Below are 26,285 nucleotides of genomic sequence, written 5' to 3'. Positions count from 1 at the left end.
TTTTTTTTTCGGGGTGGGGGAGGGGGGGGGGGGTCGCCGCTGGGGATCGCCGCGGGGGGGTGGAGGGCTCGACGATCAAAAGCATTGGTGGTCAGTGGTTAGCAACACACAGCCAATCGCCAGGCTGCCTGTTTCTGTGCAGCAGACAGGAAGCAGGACGTCTTCACTTCCTATCTGCTGATCTGAGGAGAGGAGCGACGCTGGCACAACTACAGGTAAGTGAAGGGGGGAACTGCCCTGCATATCTATAGGGAGGGGGGGGAACTGCCCTGCATATCTATAGGGGGGGGGGGGGGGACTGCCTTGCATATCTATAGGGGGGGGGGGGGAACTGCCCTGCATATCTATAGGGAGGGGGGGGAACTGCCCTGCATATCTATAGGGAGGGGGAGAACTGCCCTGCATATCTATAGGGAGGGGGAGAACTGCCCTGCATATCTATAGGGAGGGGGAGAACTGCCCTGCATATCTATAGGGAGGGGGAACTGCCCTGCATATCTATAGGAAGGGGGGAACTACCCTGCATATCTATAGGGAGGGGGGTGGGGACTACCCTGCATATCTATAGGGAGGGAGAGGGGGGACTGTCATGCATATGTATAGGGAGGGAGAGGGGGGCTGTCATACAAATCTATAGGGTGGGAGGGGGGTCTGCCATGAAAATCTATAGGGAGGTAGAGAGGTTGATATGTATGAAGGAGGGCAGAGGAGGGGGGCTGATATATGTGACTGGGGGAGTTTTGATGTGACGGGGGGGGGGGATAGCTAGCTAGCAGAGTGGAGGTAAGGAAAATAGCTGCAAGGGGGATGGATGCAGAGTGGGAGGTAAAGAAAATGGCTGCAGCAGGGGTTAAGGAAAATGGCTGTGCGGGGGGGGTTATGGTTAAGGAAAATGGCTGCAGGGGCTTTTTAAAAAAATAGAGCAGCTTTGGGGGGCTGAATCTCATGATTGTGTGGTGGTCACATGGGTGGTCTCAGCAATCACTAGAATACTAAATATTAGCGAGATGGGACTGGTAGAGGTTTGTATTTGATTGACAACAAATATTCAGATATTGCTTATATATGCCTGTCCAATGGGGTACTTTTAGCTGGCCATAATGGAGTGTTTTGTTTTAACTAAAGGGCCTAATCATTCAGGGTTTGCATTATAATACATTTTTGCATTTTCAAAAAAGGACGCCAACTTTCCAGAAGCCAACGAGAGGATAACAAAGTTGCAAGAGAGAAGAGCAAGGACTAATTTGAATGCTGGAGAATACACCTGAACATTCATATTCAGGAGTGTTCCTATACACCTATATATTCGGAGGAGGGGGGGGGGGGGGCGCTGCGGCCGTTTTAGCCTAGGGCGGCCAGAACCCTTAATCAGGCCCTGTGCACTAGCATGATTTATTAAAAGCCCCCACACCCCAGTTCTGATCTCCATAACATGAACTAAGGATGCAGCCTTTTCAGTAAATAGAAAGTTGAAAAATGTGATTTTTTTTTTTTTTTTTTTTATTTTTTTTTTTAATAGACTACCTGATCAGACTTTCCTCCTTGTTAGGGGAACGCAGATTATGAAATCAGCAACAGGTCCAATGTGGTCTAATGTTAAATACAACATATTTACATAGTAACAAGAAGTTGGAGACTACGTCAATCTGTCTGTGTAAATAAATGTTTAGAATGAGATGTGTGTTTAGGAATCTTATTAGACCCAGTAAGTAATTACTAATGGCATTTATTCACCTTCTCTTTTTTTCTTTTTTTTAATAAGGGTCTGGAGCAAATAGCCTTATTGGCAATATCGACCAAATGAGCTCTAGCATTGCGCAAGCAATGGACAGGGTAGGGTCAGAAGTTGATAGAATGGGGTTGGTCTTGGATCGCCTTGATTCTAGTGGCAGAATTGCATCTGGCATTGGTTCAACAGTGGGTATGGAATACTCCACCAGCCTTGATAGAATTGTAGCCTCAAACCTAGATAGGATAAGCACTGGTATGGTTTATGGTGTGGACCGATTGGGCTCTTCAGTTGACAGAACTAGCTCCATCCTAGAGCGAATGGGATCAAGTTTGGACCGGATTGGCTCTGGTATTGATAGAATGGATGCCATTGACCATTTAAGTTCTGCTTCATTTGGATCAAGCTTGGATCATATGGGCCCTATAATAGACAGACTACCATCTGTAGGCCTTCGTAGCACCAATTCCATAACTAGAACGGGTCTAGATCACATTGGCTCATTCGATAGGTTGGGAACTATCCTTGGGATGGGGTCCAGCATGGGGCTAGGTATAGGGTCAAGTTTTGACAGGCCAATGGACATAGACCAAAGCAATATTGGGGGCTCTTCTGGAGGAACTGGTGGAGCTCTGATAACCGTCTTGCCTCGTAAGGGATGCCAAATTTTTGTTCGAAATGTGAGTATGGTTATTTTCTATAATATTGCAACAGTTTGTTGATAGTCTCTCAGTGTAAATAGACCAAAATAGCTAAAAGCTTGTGCATAATCAAATATATTTTAATCTGTTTTTGCTGCATTCTGTTTTGTTGACAGGTGGAAGGTGAATTAATGATCTTTTTGGAGAGACCCTTAAACAATGAATTACATTGTTTCATTTATGTTTAGTGTATTTTATACATTCTCTATACTATTAAAATATCGCAGTTCAAAGCCATGTAATGCAAACAGTCTAGTGTTTTTTCAATAGAGCTCTCGGATGGAGCTTTTAATAAAGTGCTCTGAGTAGGCTATCTTAAGGAAGGGTTCGTTAAAAGTGGGCAACCCTTTTTAAATTCTTACAAATAACGCTTCAAATTATGTGGAAAGATGATCAGGCTAGCAAAGATAGAAAGTTAAAAACTCCTTTCCAGCAGACAAAGCGTGTGTAAACTAAAAAAATAAAAGGGTAGTCACACAGATCATTAATTCAAATGATAAACACTGCAGGCTCACACTTGAACATGTTTAGGATCTGAGCTATGTGATTGCTCTTTTTACTTACTGTATTTTGTGACTAAACGTTTTTAGAGAGCGGAAATAGACTAGGCCAAATACACTAGTAACATACTTCCACATTTAGACACACACATTCAAATAAATCCATGCTTACTTTCACCAACTGTGAAAATAAATAAGGGAATTTAATGATAAATCAACCTTTCATAGATCTTCCTTAACTTGTGCAGACAGTTGCCTAGTGACATGTAAGATTTTTCTTTCATTTCAATGGATAATGCATTTAAATGGGTGCCAGAAGCCCATAGAAATGAATAACCTATTGAGTTGAGTGCTCTACTCTGTTAATTAAATGTTCACATATTTAAAGTAAAAATAAATATTAGTGTGAAACCAGCAAATCCTGGCAGCTATTGGCTGCTTTGATATACTAGTACTTGTGGAACTAAAAGTCCAAGCAATCCTTCGCTGCTTGTTTGCTCTCTAGCATGTTTGTTTATATTATCCATATCTCTTTGCTCCTGTTTTTATCCGTTCCTCTCCCTGTGTGTGCTTCTATTTCCTCTTTTTTTTTTTTTTGTTGGGCGTGATTTTTTTTCCTGTTCTGAAACTTATTGTAGCATTGTTTTATAAGCCAAAATGTTTTTCATCCTGTGCTCAGTAATGTTTTCAAAGGCTGTCCTAAGAATTGGCCTGCTTATGCATATTTGGTGGTCCTACCTGGTAGCCATGTAATGTGTGTCTATGGCTCGGGTCTTTGGATGGTATGTAGTCATTCTGGAGACGGTGACTATGTCAACAGTTATACTGTTGACACCAAAATGGTGACAGTGTAAATGTCAACAAATTCATTATTTTCATTCTGTTGACATATTTAAAATGGTGGTATTGTGACTGTCGACGGTAGTAATGTTGACAGTTACAATGTTGACATTCAAAGGGCAATACCAGCATGACAACTTTAAAAAACAAAACAAAAAAAAAAAACAATCAAAAATACCTTGCACCTCCAAACAGATTAATCCTAGTGCTGCCAGCCTAGGCTGGGGACAAAAAAGTGGGGTCCCCCCGATTTTACTAGAACAATTAGGCTTTGCCAGCCGGGGCCGGTGGTCCCATGAAAGGGAAACCCGCATTGTAGGGTTCCTCTGCAATAATGACCACCCCCAGGCTTGTCGGCACCATCTAGGTAGATGGTATCCACAAACAAAAAAGCGCCTACCGTGTTTCCAATATTATCAATCGTACACAAACAAACCAAGAAGCTGCCACTCATTCAGATGAAAAAGCAAAATTATCCCATAGGAGTCCTTTTTTTTTTTTTTTTTTTTTTTTTTTGTTTCCCTGAACAGTGTACAATATTTTGGGGTCTCGGCCCCTTCCTCAAGTAGCCAAGATTACCAACTAAGGTTATCTGAGGGTGAAGAGGCTCCATAAATATTGTACACTTTTGCTGTTCTGAAATACACCACCTCCTGTTGAAGAATTTGCTTTTTCATCTAAATGGGGGGTTCTTGTTTCTTTGTGTATAACTGAGGTTTAAACGTTGCATAATTGTAATGGCTGAAGGACGCAGTGATGACTCTTGGATATCTAACAACTATAGCCTATCTAAGGCAAATAAAGAAAAAGGTGTAAGGTAGACAACTAAGTTTCTTTCTACAGGTGAGGCATTCCAGCATGGCCAACACCTGTTTACATTGTAATTCTTATTAACACCTTCATGACCCTAGGGAGTTTACACTTAAATGACTAGAATAATTTGTGCATTAATGAATTAGACTTACAAATAAAATAAATATTCTAGTCAAACCATACCGCCCAACATTTGGGTATCTGGCATTGGGACAGGGGGCGTGGTCAGACACCCTGGGAGCTGCCTAGTGCTTTTGAAGTGTAAGGCTGCCCTATACTCTCCTCCCCTCTCCAAATCTTTCCATTGCTGTGTGCACCAATTCACCGATGCTCTGCCATGCAGTGAATGACACTTGCCTCCCAAATTTCTGTGGGACAGCTGGCCTAATAGGGATGATGGGACAGAGCCCTCAAATTGGGACTGTCCTGCCTAAAACAGTAAGGAGGTATGGGCAAACTTAGCAAATTTTATATTGCATATTTTTTTCAGAAGAGGTCCTTTATTTGATGACCTAAAAGTGACTATGACAACAGTTTAGGAAATGTGTTTTGTTTAACTAGCACAGTCCCTGAAAATGACCCCAACCGTTTATTGCCTTGTTCGCCCAAATATGTAATCACAAGATGTATGCTTTTATCAAAGTTTGTGGTAGTTTATAGGGCGGTAGATATGCCGTGATTTGTTCGACTTTATATCCTTTTTTTCCTTGATGCTTTTTTTTTTTTTTTTAGCATAATACTATATTTAAACGGCAAATAGCACATGGGTCATTCCACATCAGATCACCCAAAAAAACAAGATTTTTCCACCACCCGTCTCAGATTTTTTTAAAAATTTTTTAGTTAGTAGGTGAAAACAACTATTTCTGCCAAATATCTCGACTGTCTGAAAATTAGTTGATTAAATATTGATTTTTTTCAATTTATTAAATAATTTACTATTCGCGGCTTCTTTATCCAGTTTATTTGAAGTATTACGGGTGTTTATTAAGGAATCAACACTAAATTTGGACCCCTAAGGTAACTCTTCCTCCCAAATTACTTTTTCTCTTTCATCCATCTGGGGGACACTCCTTAACCATGGGGTTGAGTCAGGGGGAGGAGTCTGGCACCCAAAGAGTTAACTTTTTTCAGCTGACAGCATATCACCCACGCCAATTCCCCACATACCTCAGTTTGAATTGGGTGCCCTTGGAAGAAGGTCGCACCTGAAGAGCTCCGAGAGGCGGTGAACAGGGTTCACTGGTAATAGGTTTTTTCCTTTTCTTTTGCAGTTTTTTTCTTTTGATAGCAGCGAAAGGCTCCGTGCACAACGGAGCTGACTCGTGGGAGAAGCGCCTGTCGGGGGGGGGGGGGGGGCGCTGACAGAGAGTGTAAAACGCTTCTCACAGCGGGAAGCAGTCGGCAAGAGACTCTCCCCGCTGATGCAGGACGGGCGCTGCCATTAGGCAGGAAGCGCCTTTGCTGCTGAGGTTCCCCGGAAGCCAGCTGGAGTATACCAAGTTCCTCCACCCATGGGATGGCAGTGAATTCTTGAGGATGGCGCGCTATTGATAGCGCTAGCGGGGAACACATTCTAACAGGTTTTCCCCTAATATAACAGAAAGGGCAAAACGCTGTTAAAGTAAATAACACAGAAGGAGAGCCAGTGGAAGGGGAATGTGTTTGAGGAACACCGCTTCCCCCCCCCCCTGCTGAGTGAGCGCGTGGAAGATCCCTTTTGGCGCCGAGCTTCAAAAGGAGGACAGTTGCAGTCATTTGAAGAGAGTGCACTGTTGACACATATCTTCACCGCTGAGTATCACTTTTATTTCTTCTGTGTGTGTGTGTGCATCTGTGGACATGTATTGTCGAAGTCAGCGAATTGGATAAAGTCATTTCAATTAAAATCGAGCAAACTTGGTTGTCTTTGTCTGAAAAGATGCGTACGGTACACTACGGCGTACAAGGGCATGCTACGGCGTGGAAGGGCGTACGCAGCTACTACACGTGGCAGCAACAGTATTTGGTCTTTTACCATACATTCGCACAAACACGCATACTTGTAAAATAGTACACATTAATGGTAGTTGCAACACATAGTCATTTATGTTGAAATATAGTAGTATTTATGTTTTATATTATAAGTTATATGCACATTAGTGAAATATATGGAACAGGTTGAAGGAATCATATCATGTGTGGTATCATAATAAACCTTTTAACATTTGCTACTGTTTGGTTCACTCTGCGAATGAATTGCAGAGTGCATACACAAGTTATGAATGATAGGGAATTATGAACTACTAAAGACTAAGGAATCTTGGCGGAAGAGCAGAGCATACCCCCTGGAGAGATGACCCCCTCCTTTGGATTCCTTAGGATGAACTAGCCAATGATTGACAACCCCTTGGACCTATACAAAAGTGGAAGCTGCTCAAATCAATTTATAGGCCATAACAGGTGTTTGAAAGGTTGGGGTTATCCTGCAAGGAACATACACACAACATTTTTTCCCCCAGCACACTGCTATAGCCAGCAACAGATCTGCCATTTCTACTGTAGATAAAAATGCAAAAGTCTTTGTTGCACACATTTGCAAATGTATGTTTAAGCCATCCGCCATGCCAAGGCGCTTTTGCTAATAGGATGGTCCTACTCTAAACAATGAGAGTCCCATATATTTGGGCCATACATATGTGTTTTTAAATTGAGAGCCAACTTACCAAAGAGGTACCCCAGAAGCCTCCAAACAGCAATTCAGTGCCAGTACCCCCTCTCAGCTACTGACACCAACATGCCTCTCAGACAAATACAAAAGTGGAAGCTGCTCAAATCAATTTATAGGCCATAACAGGTGCTTGAAAGGGTGGGGTTATCCTGCAAGGAACATACACACATTTTTTCCCCCAGCACACTGCTATAGCCAGCAACAGATCTGCCATTTTTACTGTAGATAAAAATGCAGAGGTCTTTGTTGCACACATTTGCAAATGTATGTTTAAGCCATCCGCCACGCCAAGGCGCTTTTGCTAATAGGATGGTCCTACTCTAAACAATGAGAGTCCCATATATTTGGGCCATACATATGTGTTTTTAAATTGAGAGCCAACTTACCAAAGAGGTACCCCAGAAGCCTCCAAACAGCAATTCAGTGCCAGTACCCCCTCTCAGCTACTGACACTAACATGCCTCTCAGACAAATACAAAAGTGGAAGCTGCTCAAATCAATTTATAGGCCATAACAGGTGCTTGAAAGGGTGGGGTTATCCTGCAAGGAACATACACACAACATTTTTTCCCCCAGCACACTGCTATAGCCAGCAACAGATCTGCCATTTCTACTGTAGATAAAAATGCAAAAGTCTATCATGTGTGGTATCATAATAAACCTTTTAACATTTGCTACTGTTTGGTTCACTCTGCGAAGGAATCGCAGAGTGCATACACAAGTTATGAATGATAGGTAATTATGAACTACTAAAGACTAAGGAATCTTGGCGGAAGAGCAGAGCATACCCCCTGGAGAGATGACCCCCTCCTTTGGATTCCTTAGGATGAACTAGCCAATGATTGACAACCCCTTGGACCTACCTGAAACCTGGACCAATAGAAGCAAGCTATACCATCTTCATTGTATTACTGTATTTCTGTGTGCATATAAGCAGCAGCTTCACATCTAGTGTTCAGACATCTTGTCCCCAGACTTCAGGATTGAATGACTGCACACTGGATCCAGAGCGCCTGCGATTAATAACGGCTGTACTTATTATCACTTCGCTTGAATATATTATACTACTTTTTGCGAATGAATCTTTGTGCGTTGGAAACACAAATCGAGGTTCGACAATCGTTATTGGTTAGCGACAATACGCACTTAACAGTATATTATAAGACAATGATGTGTTGAGAGAACTGTTGTTCATGAGAAAACTATAAAGTTCTCCAAGCCTCTTATTTAAATCAGAAATACTATGATATGTTAAATAACCTAATCTGTATTTTCTGATAATTTGGAGAAGTGTTTGTGAATTTTGAAACGTGATTCAGTTTTTCTTATCTTGTGATGGCAGATAAAAGCAAAACAACACGTACCAAACATAATGTCTGTTCAAAATGTAATGTTAAATTAACAAGTGAACGGCTGGATCAGGGGGGGCTCTGTGCGGCCTGCACTGTCGCTCCTGTGAAACAGCCTATAGACACCTCCACCATAACGGTAGATCCTCCTGAGTGGGCGGCTGCCTTAACACGGAGTTAATACCCTTGTAAGTCTGTTATCTAAACCAGTTGAGATCCCATCTATATCGGTGGCTTCTCAGGGTATAACAGTAGGAATGACAGATGAGTCATTTTCCCCAGGGGTCGGTTTATTTCCCTCCCCAACCCTCCCGGGGGTTTCCCAGATAGGAGAGGTGGGTTGGTCAGCGGTGGCTAAAGGCCTGGACCGGCTTACCCATCTACTGGAAAACCCCAGACACAAGCGTAGTGTTAAAAGACATAGACAAACCGCTAAAGCGCTGTGGTCAGTGTCAGACTCTGAGAGTTCCTCAGAGGAGGAGGGGGAATTGTTGGACGATTCAGATGTGTCCACTATAGAGTCAGAAGGAAACTCTAGGCACCAGGGTATGGACGATCTGGTAAGAGCAGTTCGTCAGACCCTGGGGTTTGCTGAAGTAGAGGAAACAAAGTCCTTGGACCCCTCCCTCTTTAAGAAGGCTTCTAAGCAGGTGGTCAGGTTCCCTCCCTCAGCTGAGTTGAGGGATATTGTAGAGGCCTCTTGGAAATATCCAGATAAGAGGTTCTCTATGCCAAGGAAGTTTGGCGTACTGTATCCCCTTCAGGAGGAGGATATGACCCGTCGGGAACAGGTGGCAAAGGTGGATGCACCTGTGGCGAGATTGGTTCGTCAGACTACACTACCTGTACCCGGGTCAGCGACCTTACAGGACGCGACTGACAAGAAACTAGAGTCCCTGCTGAAGTCGATCTTCTCGGCTGCCGGTACTAGCCTCAGGCCAGTATTGTCCTCTACCTGGGTAGCTAGGGCCATGGAAGTCTGGGCAGGGCAGTTAGAGTCTGCCTTGCAGGATTCAGATTTACTGCCTCTGGCCATGCAGCTAAGGGAGGCAGCAGGCTATGTATATGAAGCGGCCCATAATTCGGCCTCCATAGCTTCGTCTATTTCAGCTACAGCTGTAGTAGCTAGAAGGGTGTTATGTTTAAGGGCTTGGAATGCGGATTCAGAGTCTAAAAGATCATTAGAATCCATCCCGTATACGGGTGGGATGCTATTTGGTCCAGAATTGGACTCTTGGATTTTACAGGCTTCAGGGGGCAAGAAGTCGTCCTTGCCTGTAAATACTCCAAGACCTAGGGCTAGGCCTAGGTTTAATTCTTTCAGACAGCCTTACGGGGGCAGGTCTGGCAGAGGCCAGACTACCAATCCAGGGGCCGTGGAATCCAGGAGACAGTCCCGTAGGGGAAGGTCATCCTTTGCCCCTGCGGCGCGGATAGCTTCTTCCGCCAAGCTGCCGGATAGACTAGCAGCATGACTACCACCCACCTCTGGTTACAGAGGGTGGGGTGGGAGGACGGCTGCTTGGGCTTGCCCAGCAGCAGACGGGGTCCTCGGTAGACGAGTAGGTCCATAATTTCGTGATAGAATTCATGGGACCAGCTCACCTCAGGTTTTGAAAAAAATTACCTCGCTGGCTTCTGTCAAATCAGAAAGAGCTCAGGGCTGTCTATTTGCTTCGTTTAAACGAAGCTATACAGGCTTAGAATTTCCAGTAAGGGAGAAGGTTTTAGTCACACCCATTCGGGGTGCGAAGGCCAGACGGTTGTTCAGTCTATGACCAAACTTCTGGAGTCTGAAAGGGTCACAGAGAATCCCTTGTCTAAGAATGACTTTCTTGAGACTAGTGAGGGGCTTAGTATGCAGCAGAATGTTGTCTCCACAGGACAAGTTGAGGTCCTAGATGGAGTGGACAGGCAGGATCCTGTCAGACAAGAGGCTGTCAGTAGCCAGGTCTTTGAAGCTGCTGGCAAAGATGGTGACATCTTTCGCGACCTTACCCTGTGCAGGGTTCCACCCCAGAGGAGCATTCCCGTGTTCGAGGTACCAGTGGAGGAGGTAGGTCCTCAGCTGGTGGTTGCTGGACAAAAACCGAACAAGAGACAGGGAAGTCCCGGAGTTCTGCGCAAGAACAAGGGATCCACTGGTAGTGGACGTCCTAGCAAGGCCTTGGGGCTGCAGGTAAAACCTGCCCCACAGGGTCCCATGGAGAGTCAGTCCGGAGGATCGTCCAGTCTTTCTGGTACTGCCAGTAAGGCTGTGAAGAGATCTGCTGACCCTGGGACAGTTCTTGCGTCAGAGGCTGAACCAGCTGTATTTAATGGCAGGGCCTTAGAATCCAGTCTGTGGAGAGCGAGAGGTTTCTCGGGGGGTGTAATAGGCACTCTCCTGAATGCCAGGAAGCCAGTTTCAGCCAGGATTTACCACCGTATTTGGCATATATATATATATATATATATATATAAAATTAGGATTAATGAAGCAATTTGTTAAGAAACTTCCTAAAGATAGCGAATGCTTCAAGTACTTGGGATCCAAGTTTCCAGGTTTAACGGAGGCAAAACCGAAAGAGGGGGTTTTTTTTGGCCCGGATATCAGAAAACTCATATCCGACAAAGACTTCATTAGTTCAATGACTCCAACTCAAAAAGAAGCGTGGGTTGCCTTTACTGTGGTCATAAAAAACTTTTTGGGAAACCAAAAGGACCCAAATTACAAGGAAATGGTGGAAACAATGTTGAAAGCGTTCCACAAGCTTGGTTGCTCCATGAGCTTAGAATTCCATTTTCTCAACTCGCACCTTGACTATTTTCCTGAACATTTGGGAGCAGGGAGAACATTTCCATCAAGATATAAAAGAAATGGAAAGACGGTATCAATGGAAATGGAGTGTTACGATGATGGCTGACTACTGCTGGATGTTGTACAGGGATCTTCCGGAAGCCACCTACAAGAGGAAAAGCTCAAAAAGAAGTTTAGAGTTTAAAAAAAGACGATTTCACAAGCAATCTACTTGACTGTAGTGTTAATTTTGTCGTCACCTGTGCAAATGCGTTAATAATTTTCATGTAAATAAAATATTTGCGTAAAGAGATTTTTTTTAAACGATGACCACCCGTTTGTTCGAAAACGTGACGTCCCAGGACAAAACGGCTATCATTTTTGTATTCAGTGCACCAAAACACTTAAGAATCAGTCAACTAAACCAAAACAGCTGTTTCAAAAAAAAAATTTTGCAGACCTGTGTAATTAACACAAGTTATGTTAAAGGTTTTAAATTTCATGGTTTCTTAAGTCCTTAACTGAAGTTGAGTAAACAATCTCATTATTTTTCCCTTGTTTGGAACTTGTTGTAACGGTCTGTAATTTTCCTTAAAGTGTCAGCAGAAAATGTATACTGCCTTTCAGTACTTCCTTGGATAGTAGGCACTTGTGCTACACAGAGGACGTGAATAAAAGGAACAAAACACTTATCTCTTGAAGGCCAGGACAGCGCATTTGTTGATTGGTTTCGTTTCATGAAGTCTATCGGCACATCTTGTTCCTCCTCATTACATTGAATGATATACCCAATGTACCAGATGTTATCATACACTGCTGCTATGTATGTTCCAGGTTGCAGATCACTTTTGTCCACATTTTTTGTGACTGTGGTCATAGTGACACTAACTTTGGTTCCTCCTGTCTTTATGTCATCTGATAACAATCAATATATGTGTAGCTCATCATTACGAATAGGCCGAAATCTGTGATGAGAAAGTGTTCCTTCCACAGTGTTTGCTGTTTCTAGAAGACTACGCAGCTTGGTTTTGCAGTCTTGTATTTTGTTTTGTGACACGTAATAAACTTTATGCCATGTACATTTTCATTTGCCCAGGTCCAAAGGTGTCAAGATGTAATGGGTTTCCACTGCTTGCAGACTGGTGCATGTGGCTAGACGTTTAACTGTCCCCAAAATGCCATCACATGGACTCTTACCATGAGATGTGGCAAAAAATGTCATTCTGCTTGAATGAAAGTCATCCTTATGGAAGCATAAATTAAAAAAGTGTTTACAGTTCTTGTATTGTGCACTAGCACCATCACTAAAGTAGTAAACATACTTCAATTTTGACAATAGTATCGCTAAGTGTTTAATAACTACCATAATGAAGGCATGCACAGTTATGGCTACATGGTCACGGGTATCGCTAATAACGCACAGGCTCACACAGTTTGAAATGTCACAATCCTCTTGCCTAAAATATACAACAAGCTGACAGTCACCATGTTCTTCGGTCCACTTCAGTGACATAACTTTTGAGCTTTTTCTGGCTCCTTTTTTGTGAGACAAGAAAGGATTACAGCATGTTTTCTGAAATTCTTCATATCTTAGCAGCAGAAGCTTTTCATGATGGTAGCAGACTGAGGTTTCAGGATCATTGGTTACTGCATTTGAAACTTCAGTTCTCAGAATCAAAAGTTATTTTTCTTCATCTGTAAAGTGGTCCCAGCTATGTAATCCAATGGTTTTTGAGCAAATAATAATATGGTTGTCCGTATTTAAATGACTACCAAATGAGCAGCTGCCGTGATTGACTCTTTCTGTGTCTACCTCTCTCTTTCTCTGGAAAGTTTCAGTTTTGGTCCCTAAAGGGAATCCCCTTCCCATCAGTTTCTGTTTGTTTCATTTCCTGTATGGGAGTTTTATCCCATTGCCTCAGTTTAGTTCACTTTTTTGGTATGGTTTTTAACAATGTGTAAATTATGTATGCTGTACAGCAGTAATCAAGCATCAACTTCATTATTTTTTTTCTACACTATAAAACAGAGTACCCGGCTGATTTTATTTTTGATTTTTTTTTTTTTTTGTGGTATTCATTTATACCCTTTTTAAACACCCCCAAAAAATGGGATCCGTAATGTCAATTGAATCTAATATTTTTAATTATATTCAAAAAACGTGCGTTTTTGCCGTAACGCAAAACATGAGGCAGATAAAGTAATTTGGTTTGGATTTTTGGGTTCGGGAGGGAGAGTTACCTTAGGGGTCCAAATTTTGTGTCGATTCCTTAATAAACACCCGTAATACTTCAAATAAACTGGATAAAGAAGCCGCAATTAGTAAATTATTTAATAAATTGAAAAATCAATATTTAATCAACTAATTGTCAGACAGTCGAGATATTTGGCAGAAATAGTTGTTTTGAGCTACTAACTAAAAAAATTTTCGTAGAAATCTGAGATGGGTGGTGGACAACCCTGGTTGAATGGACATGGAATGACCCACATTGTAATTCGTGAATGGTAGCTATGTGCTTTTATATTCTACCACTGGACCTTCTTTCAGTGGGTAGTTTATGCCTAAATTTTTTTTATGCAGTTGAAGACTGCAGTAGCAGCTGTGGTGATTACTTTACTTTTTTTTAATGTTTTCTATCTTTCTGCTGCCCATGGTTCAGTGCAATGGACATGGCTAACTTCTAAATCCTATATTTTATTGGCAGACTTCTCTCCCTACCTCATTGTAAGGCTGAAGGCACTCCTAAATAGACTGCGGGGAAGTGTGTGGGAACTTGGTTAAATGTAATATATAAATATGATTATTATTATTTTGCTAATGTATATTTTTATTTTTCCATTTCCTCTCGCAGCTGTCTTTTGATTGTACCTGGAAAATGCTTAAAGACCAGTTTGGGAAATTTGGTAAGAATGAACATGAGAACTGCTCCTCCTTTTACATTCTACTACTACTACTACTTTATTATTTTCACCTAAATATCTTGTCATGACCAGAACAACTTCATACTTACAAGCGTTCCAGAGTGCTAGGAATCATCATTCCTAGTATCATTTTGCTTTCTGAAAATGTATGGCTTTTGCTAAAACATAGCAACAATATCTTGTCTGTATGCATTCTGACATGCGATCATCCAATAAACAAAATTGTAAGTAATTATGTATAATTTAAGTCCTTTTCTTACCAGTTTCAAGGACATGTGGTTACAGGTTGCAATTAAGGTCTTGTTTGGTTACTTGATTTAACACTTTGTTTACTAGCTCCATACTCCTAATATTGTGTCCTCATTTTTTTCTTGTATTTACTCATATGATTTTGTTAATGCGCTAAAGAGAAATATTTCTATAATTATACCATATTTTTGTCAGATTGTGAAAGGGTTTTTTCCTATTTAATTTTTACATTGAAGTATGACAGGATCATTTAGCTTATGAGTCACTTTTACCTTTGCAGTCTGGCTTCACCGAAATGCAAATTGTAGACTTAACCTCATGTATCAAACTCCCATTCTCCCATAGATTGTAAGCTTCAATCAGGGCCTTCTCACCTCTTTGTCTGTTTTACCCAGTTTGTTTATTAGTTTACTATGTTTGTCCCCAATTGTAAAGCGCTACGGAATATGTTGGCGCTATATAAATTGATGAAGTATACATTTTCTGGCTCCTTAAGGTTAAAGCTGATATGCCATTAAAGTCCTGTGCATGCCATATTTTTGGAACTGTAAGACACCCTATTCTGTATCTCAAAATGTCCAAAACTACTTCAATACTTTCTGACTATCTTCTTTTGACTCTCTCGCTGTTTCTGCTGCTTCAGTCTAAAAGTAGCCAAACCAATAGATTACTCTGCAAACCCAGAAGTCCTGCTAATTAGGGTTAAGCAGGTAAAACAAGCCTCAATAATCTAAAATATGGACATTGTTTCCTTACACAAGGCTTATTTTGGGTGATAAAATGTACAGGATTTTAACAGTTCCTAATCTGTCCAATATAAAGTATCTTTGAAGTGCACTTGTCCTTTGAAACATGTTAACTACTTTTTTGTTTTTTATTTGTTTAATGCTGTGGCTGGATCACATAGGAATAACTTATTGTAGATATGTATTTCAATTAAGGGTGTAATGCTCTGCTGTGTATCATTGGAAATATTCTGATTAGTTTTATATTGTGTATTTTTGTATAGGAAATGTATTGATTTCTAATGTATTATGCTAGCATCATTATTCCATCTGTACTTTCGGAGTTCACTAGTACCACATGCCAGTGTGTAATTGTCGTTCTTGTCCTTATTAACTAATAAAACATCACTGCTTCAAGATCCTGCTTTGACGACTACTTACCTGCTATAATTCCTGTGACCTGCAGATTAGACTAAATCTAATCCGTTATCCGGCTGTTATGAGGTTGAAATCCTGCATCCAGTATCAACGCTCTGCCTGCTACCTGCAGCTCTGGCCAGGGGGAACCATCCACAGCAATCCTGATCTGAAGGCAAGTGGTCAGGTGTACCAGCCAGGTGCCCAGCAAGGGGGTACACTAGCAGCGGGAGTTATCCACAAGGACGCGGTTCTAGCTGCCAGTGAAGGAGCCTAGTGGTGGAAGCAGCAAAAGCCCCTCGTACTGCGGTCAGAGGGTGCATTTGAGATAAAGAAAAGGGGTCGGTGTCAATTCAAACCCAGCCGGTCCCCAGCTACAATGGACAGGGTGGTATAGGAGGCCCATCCTGTCACAGATTTCTGATTGCAATCGGTGGGATAATCCCAAGCAGCTTTTCATGCATCAGTCAGGAGAGCCGAGTTATTCAGAAGAGGAATAACTGCAACTAGGAGTACGCACAGGATGTCTGATTACACCGTTTCCAGGGCGGACCTTGATATTAATGCTATTGTGCAGTGCCAAGGGCATTGATATCAGCCATTTGCCAAAGAGGGCGGAGATGAGAGCGGCGCTGAGAGAATAGCACCTACATTGTGGTACCCTGGCGAAGGAAGTTGATGGCAGCAGTGGCCAAGGCGGCAGCCCAGTTGAATACCAGGAACAAGTTGAACCAGACCCCCAGGCAGCAACGCTCTCTTCTCAACAGACTCTACCCGCCGAACCAGTCAGTCCTCTGGACTATGATATGCACAGGGCAGCTGGGCTAAGGGTCTAACTGGCAACCTCAGGGGGACAAGGCAACTGCAGCTGAGTGAGCACAGGTTCGAGGCATGTCGCCAAGAGGGAAGGGCACCAGCCATGCAGCCAAAGAGGGAGGCGCCCTAGGGGATAAGGACTGTCATCTATAACTTGCCCTAAATTTTAAGACTGTGTTGGGAACATTGATGAATACCTGCAGGCATTTAAAAGGACCTGCAGGCTACACGCTGTACCCAGCGAGGAATGGGTTAAGCATTGCTGCCCACACTGCAATGACGTGGGTTGCCCTCAGTGGAAAGTACAGACTGATATAGTAAAAAGGCACTCCTTAAGCGGTACACTATTACCCCAAAGACTTATCAGAAGTTCCGGGACCTTGCCAAGAACCTCCACACCACCCATGAGCAGTTTGCCAACCTGCTGCAAGAGTCTGCCAGGAAGTGGGGGCACGGAGCAGTTGCCCAGACTATGATGTGCCAAGAGCAGTTTGTGAAGATATACCGGATTTATCTGTCCCAATGCTACCCACTTCACGCTGGCTGGCCACCCACGGGTGCCTTCCCATGCCATGGAAGTCTACCCAGTACCTTCTTGGATTCGTATGGTCACTCAGGCAAAATGCAGTTATAAAAATACAACACTATATTTATTGTCGTACAAACAACACTAGAATCTTATGTACACACAGTAAATAAATGCCAGGCAGATTTACCACATCATCTCTCCCTTACCCCAATAGCTTAAGGACTTATAGTCACCTGGCTGTCCAGACTTCACGACCCATGGATCTGTCTCAGCTGCATATATAGACCCTAGTTAGAGAACGACAACTTAAAACTAGCTCTTGCACCTTCATGAAGGAAATCCCAGAATGAACACCCTTCCCCCCCCCTGGAGTCGTTCGTTATATCTCAGGTCTAATTTCAACAGTCTTTCCCCTCCCTGGGCAAACCCCTAGGTCTATTCTTCTTAACCATTGGCCAGTGCAGGACTAGGGGGTTTGGACAGGGCAGTGAAGATGAGCTGTCCTTTCACAGAAGCCCCCTGCTGGGATGCAGACAGAACGTCTGGACTAGTCCTAAGGAGAACAGTTGATGCTAATTGGCTTCCCCTACTTCCAAGGATAAGGTAGCAGTGAGCCCCTCCTAAAATTAACCCCTTACACTACTTTGTGATGTCACAGGGTCCCCAGCTGTTCCATGCTTCCTGTAGAGGAAGGAGGGGGGAGAATGAATGTATTGTGGACACCACCTGATCTTTACCCATAACCCTCCTGGCTTCAGTTTAAGGACAATGAATAACACTACTGCAAGTCATCAATTTATAATACACAATATACATATTTACACTGAGCTACAGGGTCCCCTTAGCTACATGTAATTGGACAATGCAGTTGTAGTCTGGTGAGCTGGGGAACAAAAGCAAGGGCTATAAAAGTACTTGCTATAATCCACATTATGTAAGAAACGAGAAACAGAATAGTTACAGGGTTATCACACTCGTTTCGTCACACAGTTTTACTGCCGGTGCGCACTGGAGGTGAAAGAATGGGTGCTGGACAGGAAGCCAGCTGTCTTGGAAGTGGCCTCCCAGATGGAGAATCAGTATGTGGCTGTTAAGCCACACTGGCAGAAGCGCCAGTTTATCAGCCAACCCCAAAGGGACTGTACAATCAGGGGAACAGCCCTCTTTTACTCACCCCCAAAAGCAAGTATCCAACCCTCCGGGTACCTTTCACCAGCCACTGCCACGCCCTGTCCCTTGACGTTATCAGAGACCATTGGAGCCCAGGCTAGAGAAGTGCTATAACTGCAGGAAAACTGCTTGCCAAAGCCCCAGCACCCCAGACTCTTGCCCCTATCCAAAGTCCTGGGGCCCGGCTGACTGGCTTAACTGGCGAAGGTGAACCAGTAGAGACCATTTCTATCCATGCCAGCCCAATCATCATCATCATCACCATTTATACAGCGCCACTGATTCCCACAGCACTGTACAGAGAACTCATTCAGATCGGTCCCTGTCCTTTTGGAGCTTAGTCTAAATTCCCTAACTTACACAGACAGAGAGAGAGAGACTAGGGTCAATTTTTGATAGCAGCTAATTAACCTACTAGTATGTTTTTGGAGTGTGGCATTTCTAAAGGTGACTTGTTTGTCCAAAGGACCCCCTAAAAATATGGACAGGCTGCAGGTTTCTCCACAAGTGGGAACCGCTCCAGGGAGAAGGACTCTGGTGCCTTAATCACTGTAGTGAGCCCCCATCTTAGTGCAACCCTGCAATACTGCAGCAGAATCAATGACAGAGTTACTGTAGCCAGGGTGTATCTGGACTGGGGAGATGCCTTGTGGTTGCTAGATGTTGCGCCGTTATGGATGGCATCCCAACTGATGTGATCTTGGGCAACGATGTTGGGGATGGAATTGTGACTGCATTTCTCAATTCTGTTAACCCAGAACCAAGCTGCCAGACTACACTTTTCACTTGCACAACCCAGCGCAGAGGAACAGACCCCAGCTGCTATTTCCCCTAGCAATGCAGAGGATGTTGTCTCTGGCCTATCTGATCTTGTGGGAGTGCCCAGTGATGCTCCTGCCCCTAGCAGTATGCCAGCTCCAGAGGTAAGTATAGCTGACCTGTGACCTCCCTTTGACTGGCCTTAGTAACTCCAATATAGACCAGCCTGCAGTGTGTCCTAATGTAGATGACAGTGAGGGGCCTAGGAAAGTGTTCAGGGCAGCTTGTATGTGATCTTTCGCTTAAAGGCATAAGGCACCAAGTTGGCAGCAGCCATCCAGGGATGGAGGTGGGTAGTGTGACCTGGTGTAAAGGGTTGTTGACCGTGTAGTTAGGAAGGTAGATGGGAATGGACCAGTCCAGGAACAAGTTCAACTGGTGGTACCATGAAGCTTTCGCGTGTTGTCAGTTGCCCACGAAATCCCTATTGCTAGACACCAGGAAAGAGACTGAATAGTGAAGCACTTGACACAGAACGTTTTCTGACCTGGAATGTCTGATGTCCGATCCTAATGTAATTCCTGTGATGTGTCAGTAGCTTGGACGCCCCAGTGCTCATGCTCCCTTCAGGTCTTGCCAATAGTTAGGAACTTTTTCAGCAAGTGGCTGTGTACATAGTATGTCCCCTGCCTGTGCTCAGTAGATTGGGGAAGAGGTACATCTTCACTGTGGTGGACTAGGCCACAAGGTATCCTGACACTGTTGCTCTGTCTTCCCCAACTACGGAAAAGGCAACGGATACGCTGCTAGAAATATTTAGTAGAGTAGGGATCCCTAGTGAGATCCTAATCGATCAAGGGGCACCGTTCATGAGTAAACTGGTCCAGTGTCTCTGACCAAAGTGAGGAGTGCAGCAACTTCGTACTGCCCCCATAGCATCCCTGGACTTACAGACTTTGAGCGGTTTAATGGCACTGTGAAGCACATGCTACGATCATTTGTAACTTTGGAGGATGGGACTGGGAACGATACGTGCCCCACCTTCTGTTTGCTTATCGCGAGGTGCTGCAGGAGTCTACTGGTTTCTCCCTCTTTGAACTACTATATGGCCGCAGTGTCCATGGACCTCTTGACCTGTTCCAGGAGTCTTAGGAAGGGGAGCTAACCAGGATGGCTCTGTGGAGTATGTGTTAAAGCTCGGAGATCTGTTAGAGAATCTCATGGTGCTCATGCAAGCTTACCTAGTGGAAAAGCAGGCCAAGCAGAAGACTTGGTATGATCAGGGCGCATGAGTGTTAGGGCAGAAGATCTTTGTTCTGCTGCCCACGTTTCAGAACAAGCTCCAGGATGCCTGGGCTGGACCGTATTTAAAAAGCCTGAGTGACATCACTTTTATATGGTGTCATTTGATAGTGATGGTAGGCGGCAGTGGACCTACCATGTGTATATGTTGAAGGCATACCATGAGCTTGTGGAGTTGGTTGCTGAGGAACCAGGAGGTGATCCACTACCTGACGACCTCGCAGATGCCAGAGGTGAAGATGGTGTAGAGGAAGTGGGCTGGGATGAGCAGTTGAGTGCCCGCAATAGGAGAGCAGCTTGAGGCAGTGCTGTGGCCCTTTGTGACTCAGTTCAGTAGGGAGCCCGGCCGGACTTCCTTGGTAATGCACCATTTCAACATTGGTGTGCATAGGCTGATTAGGCAACCTGCATATCTGGTCTCAACAGATGGCAAGGAGAGTATATACAAGGAGGTGCAGGAGATGCTTGAGCTAGGTGTGATCCAGCAATTGTCCAGTTCCTGCGCGTCCTCCGTTGTATTGGTTCCTAAGAAGGACAAGACGAGGCAGTTTTGCGTAATTACCGCTGGTTGAACGAGGTGACTGTCTGATGCCTCTTCCCATGCACTGAATTGCCACTCTGTTAAGAGTTAACTGGAATAAAGTATACCTCAACCTTTGACTTGAGCAAGGGTCATTGGCAGATTGCACTGACCCAGAGGCTCAAGAACGGTCGGCGTTCATCACCCCATTTGGACTGTTTGGATTCTTTTTCATCCCAAATGGCATGGACTTAAACTCAACCACCTTCCAGTGTGTGGTTGATTACCTGCTGGAAGGGTGTAAAGGCTTTGCTTAAGTTTACTTGGATGACATTACCATTTTCAGAAAATTCTAGGAGGACCATCTGTAGGGCAGGTGTTGGAGAAAATTCAGTGGGCAGGAACCAGCAAAGGTAGAGACAATTCATGACTGGCCCCTGCCTACACCCCAGGAACAAGTACTTGCCGTATTAGGGACGGTAGGGTACTACAGAAGTTTGTTACAGTACTAAAGTCTGGTACAAAAGCCCTGATCGATCTCTCTAAGAAAACACTCCCCAAGGTGCTTGACGGGTCACCTGCTTGTGAGCTAGCATTTCAGTCATTAAAGTAAGTCCTGGTTTGTGCTCCAGTACTGTTGGTGTCCATGTATGACAAGGACTTTATTGTGTCTCAGTGTGGACTGGGAGCAGTACTTAGCCAGGTGGGACCAGATGGGCAGGAGCACAGTGTGGCTTATTTGAGCAGGAAACTGCAAACACGGGAAGTGGGGTATTACACAATTGAAAAGGAATGGTTTGGCAATTGTTTGGGCAGTGAATAAACTTCAACCTTATTTATACAGATGACATTTTACCGTGGTGACTGACCATAATCCTTTAAAGTGGTTACAACACACCTCAGGGGAAAATGGCAGATTGTTGTGCTGGGGCCTTGCACTTCAAGTTTATGACTTTCATATCATTCACAAGAAAGGAAAGACCCACAGCCGTGCAGATGGACTATCTCGGCAGGAAGAGCCAGATCACCTGGGTCACCTTCGGTAACCCCAGGATACTCCGGGGCCAGGGGCCAAATTGTGGGGACATAGCCCACTGTTTGCCCACATGGACAAGGGGGAGGAGTAGGGCTGGATCACATTGGAATAACTTATTGTAGATACTCATTTTAATTAAGGGTGCAGGGCACCGCTATATATAATTGCAAATGTACTGATCTTTTTTTATATTTGTATTTCGGTATAGGAAATGTATTGATTTCTAATGTATTATACCAGGTTAGAGGAAGTCTGTTTTGCTAACAGCAGGAAATGCTAAGTTAGTCTTTTCATCGCAGAAGTGACAAAAAACTGCTTTAGCCTGAAGGCCAAGCATAAGGTCGTTACCTGTTGTCATGTTTTGTTAGAAAGACAGGACCCTTAGAAAAATGTAGACTCAGGATACAAGTATATATCACAGATTGCTGTGAATGTGAAGTTAAATTGCGCTAACTCCACGTCTAGAGAAATGGCACATCCTGATGTTAAATTATCTTTTGCGATATCAGATGCTTCAGTTCATGGTCACATTAGGGGGCTTGTTTACCCCCTGCCAGGATTTGTCAGTCTGTATGAAAAGGAGTTCTGTTAGACCATGTAGTATCATTATTCCATCTATATCTTCTGAGATCACTAGTACCACAAACTAGTGTGTAACTGTCCTTATTATGACACTTGAGCTAATAAAACATCACTGCTTCAAAATCCTGTTTTGACGACTGCTGTAATGCCTGTGATTTGCATATTGTACCAAATATAATCTGTTATCCGGCTGCAGGGTTCCAGTTGGAACTCTGCATCCAGTACCAACGCTCTGCCTGCTACCTGCATCTCTGGCCAGTGTTATAGGCCAGGGGAAACTTTCCACAGCAAATCTGATCTGAAGGCAAGAGGTCAGGGGTACCAGTCCAGGTGTTACAGCAAAGGAGTACACTAGCAGCAAGAGTTACCCATAAAGACGTGGTTTTAGGTGCTGGTGAAGAAGCCTAATGGTGGCAGCAGCAAAAGCCCCTCCTACCGCGGTTAGAGGGCGCATTTAGGATAAAGAAAAGGGGACGGTGGCAAGGCAAGCCCAGCCGGTCCCCAGCAACAACTGACAGGGTGGCATAGGAGGTCCATCCTGTCACAAATGCCAATTATAGCATTACCATTATTAACAAAAATGTTCAGTTCTGCGGATGCCAAACACTTTTTGGAGCATTTTTCTAAACGGGTTTGAAAAAGTGGAGATGTTGCCTACAGCAATCAATCAGATTCTAGTTATCATTTATTTAGTACATTTCACCAAATGATAGCTAGAATCTGGTTGCTATAAGCAACATCTCCACTTTTTCAAATGTGCAATTTAGTAAATACACCCTTTTGTGTATTACATACTTTTTGCATTGGTCAATGTCTGAGCTGGTGTATTATCTAGTGTCAGAACACTTGCAAGTGGATCAATTAAAATAGTGATTGAGAGAGCTGACGTCAGCGTCTTTAAGCCAAATTCCTGAAAACACTTAATTGTTTTTTGTTTTTTTTTTTGATACTTTGTAAATTTATTGATTTCCCTCCTCCTTGCTGGAAAAAAATTAAGCTCCTGATCTACTCACTCCATGTGTTGTATGTGCATATACAATAGAGGTGACTGTATCCGTTGTTAAAATCAGGTTCCTGACCAGGAGTAATTTGCCCTGTTATGTGAAAACGGCTACTAGACACAAGATCAATGTGTGAGTACACTATGTTCACTCTACCAGGTTAACCTGTGAATGGTTTTTGACTACCTCCACAAACCAAACATAGGGCCTGATTCATTAAGGATCTTAAATGAAGAGGATTCTTATTTCAGTCTCCTGGACAAAACCATCTTACATTGCAAGGGGTGCAAATGAGTGTTCTGTTTTGCACATAAGTTAAATACTGCCTTTTTTTTTCATATAGCACACACATATCAACTTTAAATTTCAGTGTACAAATAAGCTATCAAGTATTTGTGTGCTACATGAAAACAGGCAGTATTTAACTTATGTGCAAAACAGAACACTCATTTGCACCCCTTGCGATGTAACATAGTTTTGTCCAGGAGACTGAAATAAGAATCCTCTTCATTTAAGATCCTTAATGAATCGGGCCCATAGTATCTAACCTACTCTGAGGTATGTGAACACCTCATGCTGCTGCATGAAGTAAGTGATTGTGCTTCAGTACTTTCAAAAGTAGAAGACAGAAAGTTTGTTGACAAACTCTTTGTGAATGATTAATACAATTAAATAAATTTCTTTAGTGACTTTCATTGAGATTGATTTAGTAATAGAAGAAAAAAATATAAAAAAAATAAACACAACGTGATTAATAGATCAAATGGAAACATATCATGGTTTTCTCATTCCAAAACAACCATAGGCAAAGCGATACACCTCTGTGTTCAAACGCACATGCATAAAAAAAAATCAAAGCATAAAATGCTATGCTACCCAGTTATTATAGAGTACTCTGATTTAAATAAGAACAGCTTATCATAGATCGATCTTTTTCAAAAATCCTTTTTAATCTTAGGACTACAGCCCAATCTTCAACAGCACATGGAAAAAAGTGAGATAGAAGAATCTTCTTATGTAGTTTCTTTAAAACATCCATGCGAGAAACCACCCTTAGCTGAGTTGGAGATTCAACTCACTCAAGTAGACCAGAATATTTCCAAAATAAAGGCTTTATTATGACGGCACAACACCATGAGACGTGTACAAGGTAATGGTTGCAAGAGGCTGCTGGATGGCATTCGCTGTCAGCACACCAAAGTAATAATCTAAGCATCGTTCAGAATTATATCTTCCCACAGTATTACCAGTACCATTTATCTAGACAGTTACTATGTTGCCCAGTCTGGGATATTGGCTCACACAGATCCTGTCCTGGTAAGGTATTCTCTGGCAGCACTACAATGCCTGTCCCAGAGTCCTTTTTGCTGATGTCTTGTACACCAGGATCCTCCAAGCTAGAATAGCTTATATTCTCATTCTGCTCTCCTTATATTCCTGGCTGTTTCCACAGGGAGTAGGGTCAGATGTCTCATCATCCCCCCTTTCAGCAGGCGTCTATCAGTGGACACTTAAATTATTATTACGGTTAGACATACATCATGGAATGAAACTTCATGCTTCCATGTGACATTAAGACATTTGAAACATCTGTAGCGTTACACAATTTGAGTCTGATACGTTTTGATGCAATAACATTTATATTGATACATAGATTGTAAGCTTGCAAGCAGGGCCCTCTTACCGCTCTATATGTATTACCCAGTATTGTTTTATTACTGTTTTTTTCCTAATTGTATAGGCACTACAGAATCTGCTGGCGCTATATAAATGATGATAATACATTTTCCAATGCTATCTCGGCCAGTATAGTACTGTGGAGGCACATTGCATATCATCTAGAAGTTCTAACCTAATTACCTCTCAGATTACCTGTTGGCCTAGCTAATTAACTTGGGCTACCAATTCTTGTTTTTGCTCTGTATATCTGTTTTATATATTTATTTATTTTTAACTTGGGCTACCAGATAACCATTTTAAGTCGCTCAAACTTTGTTCTGATTACAACCCAGATCTAAGCCATACTTCATAACAATGGGCATTTGATACAAATTGTAATTGCCTTGGATAACACAAGCAAAATGATTTTTACTATCCTGTTAGAAATATTTTCACACAATATGACAATATTCTTTATAATACATACAATATTGCAGGTAACCGGAAGGACAAAATGTACCTAATAACATGAAATGGCAATACACATAATACACCGATGCTCTGGTGTATATACATAGATTGGACCAATGATTAAAAAGTACATTAAACTGAGAAACGGTTGATGGATAAAAATTCCTCAGTCCAGTGGAATCCTGTTTTGTCACTATCCACATTTTAATATTCCATATATAAAGAACATACACAAATAACTTTATACTGTATGTTAAGACTCCTAACAAAGATGGCAGAACTGTAGATTTCAAGAACAGCATGTAGATTTAGTCTCTTTAAATGTGGGCATTGTTAGTAGTACGGGTTTGCAGCCACATCAGGTTGTTGTGAAGGAAGAGAGAAAATCCAGCTGGTAGAAGTCTGTAATCAACATGTTTCATTACCGCTGTATATTTGTCAATGTGAAAGGCGTAGTAGTCTCTGATGGTATTTATTGTCTGCATTCAATTGTTTTCAATTTTATATATTGCAGGAAAATTGAATAATGCAAAAAATTCTTAACCTACATTACAATCAAATAACAGATTTTTATCGTGTTATGAAAATATCTTACATTTTTTCAGCTGCTGCATATATTTGTTACGAACAGGAAAAGAAAATTCTAACGGCATTTCAACACAATTAGCCTGCTGCAGAAAATTTAACTTGCCCCTAAAACCTATTA

The 26,285-nt window shown here is 42.7% G+C and overlaps 1 protein-coding gene across 5 annotated transcripts in view; it reads left to right on the top strand.

The window, feature by feature from the left end:
• The window catches only part of LOC142149119 (heterogeneous nuclear ribonucleoprotein M-like), a 113,535-nt gene that overhangs the window by 77,758 nt on the left and 9,492 nt on the right, over positions 1-26,285 (top strand). For all 5 annotated transcript variants that reach the window (XR_012690860.1, XM_075204839.1, XM_075204840.1 and 2 more), the window contains 2 exons: positions 1,763-2,409; positions 14,274-14,325. Coding sequence is in view for 4 of the 5 variants with exons in the window: in XM_075204839.1 (XP_075060940.1) it covers positions 1,763-2,409; positions 14,274-14,325 (699 nt within the window). In the remaining variant the exon portion in view is untranslated. The remainder of the gene's footprint in view (positions 1-1,762; positions 2,410-14,273; positions 14,326-26,285) is intronic.

This window comes from Mixophyes fleayi, chromosome 1 (assembly GCF_038048845.1).
Source record: "Mixophyes fleayi isolate aMixFle1 chromosome 1, aMixFle1.hap1, whole genome shotgun sequence".
NCBI classification, from domain to species: domain Eukaryota; kingdom Metazoa; phylum Chordata; class Amphibia; order Anura; family Limnodynastidae; genus Mixophyes; species Mixophyes fleayi.
The sequence above is the reverse complement of the archived record's forward strand: the minus strand, read 5'-3'. Positions and strand labels throughout refer to the sequence as shown.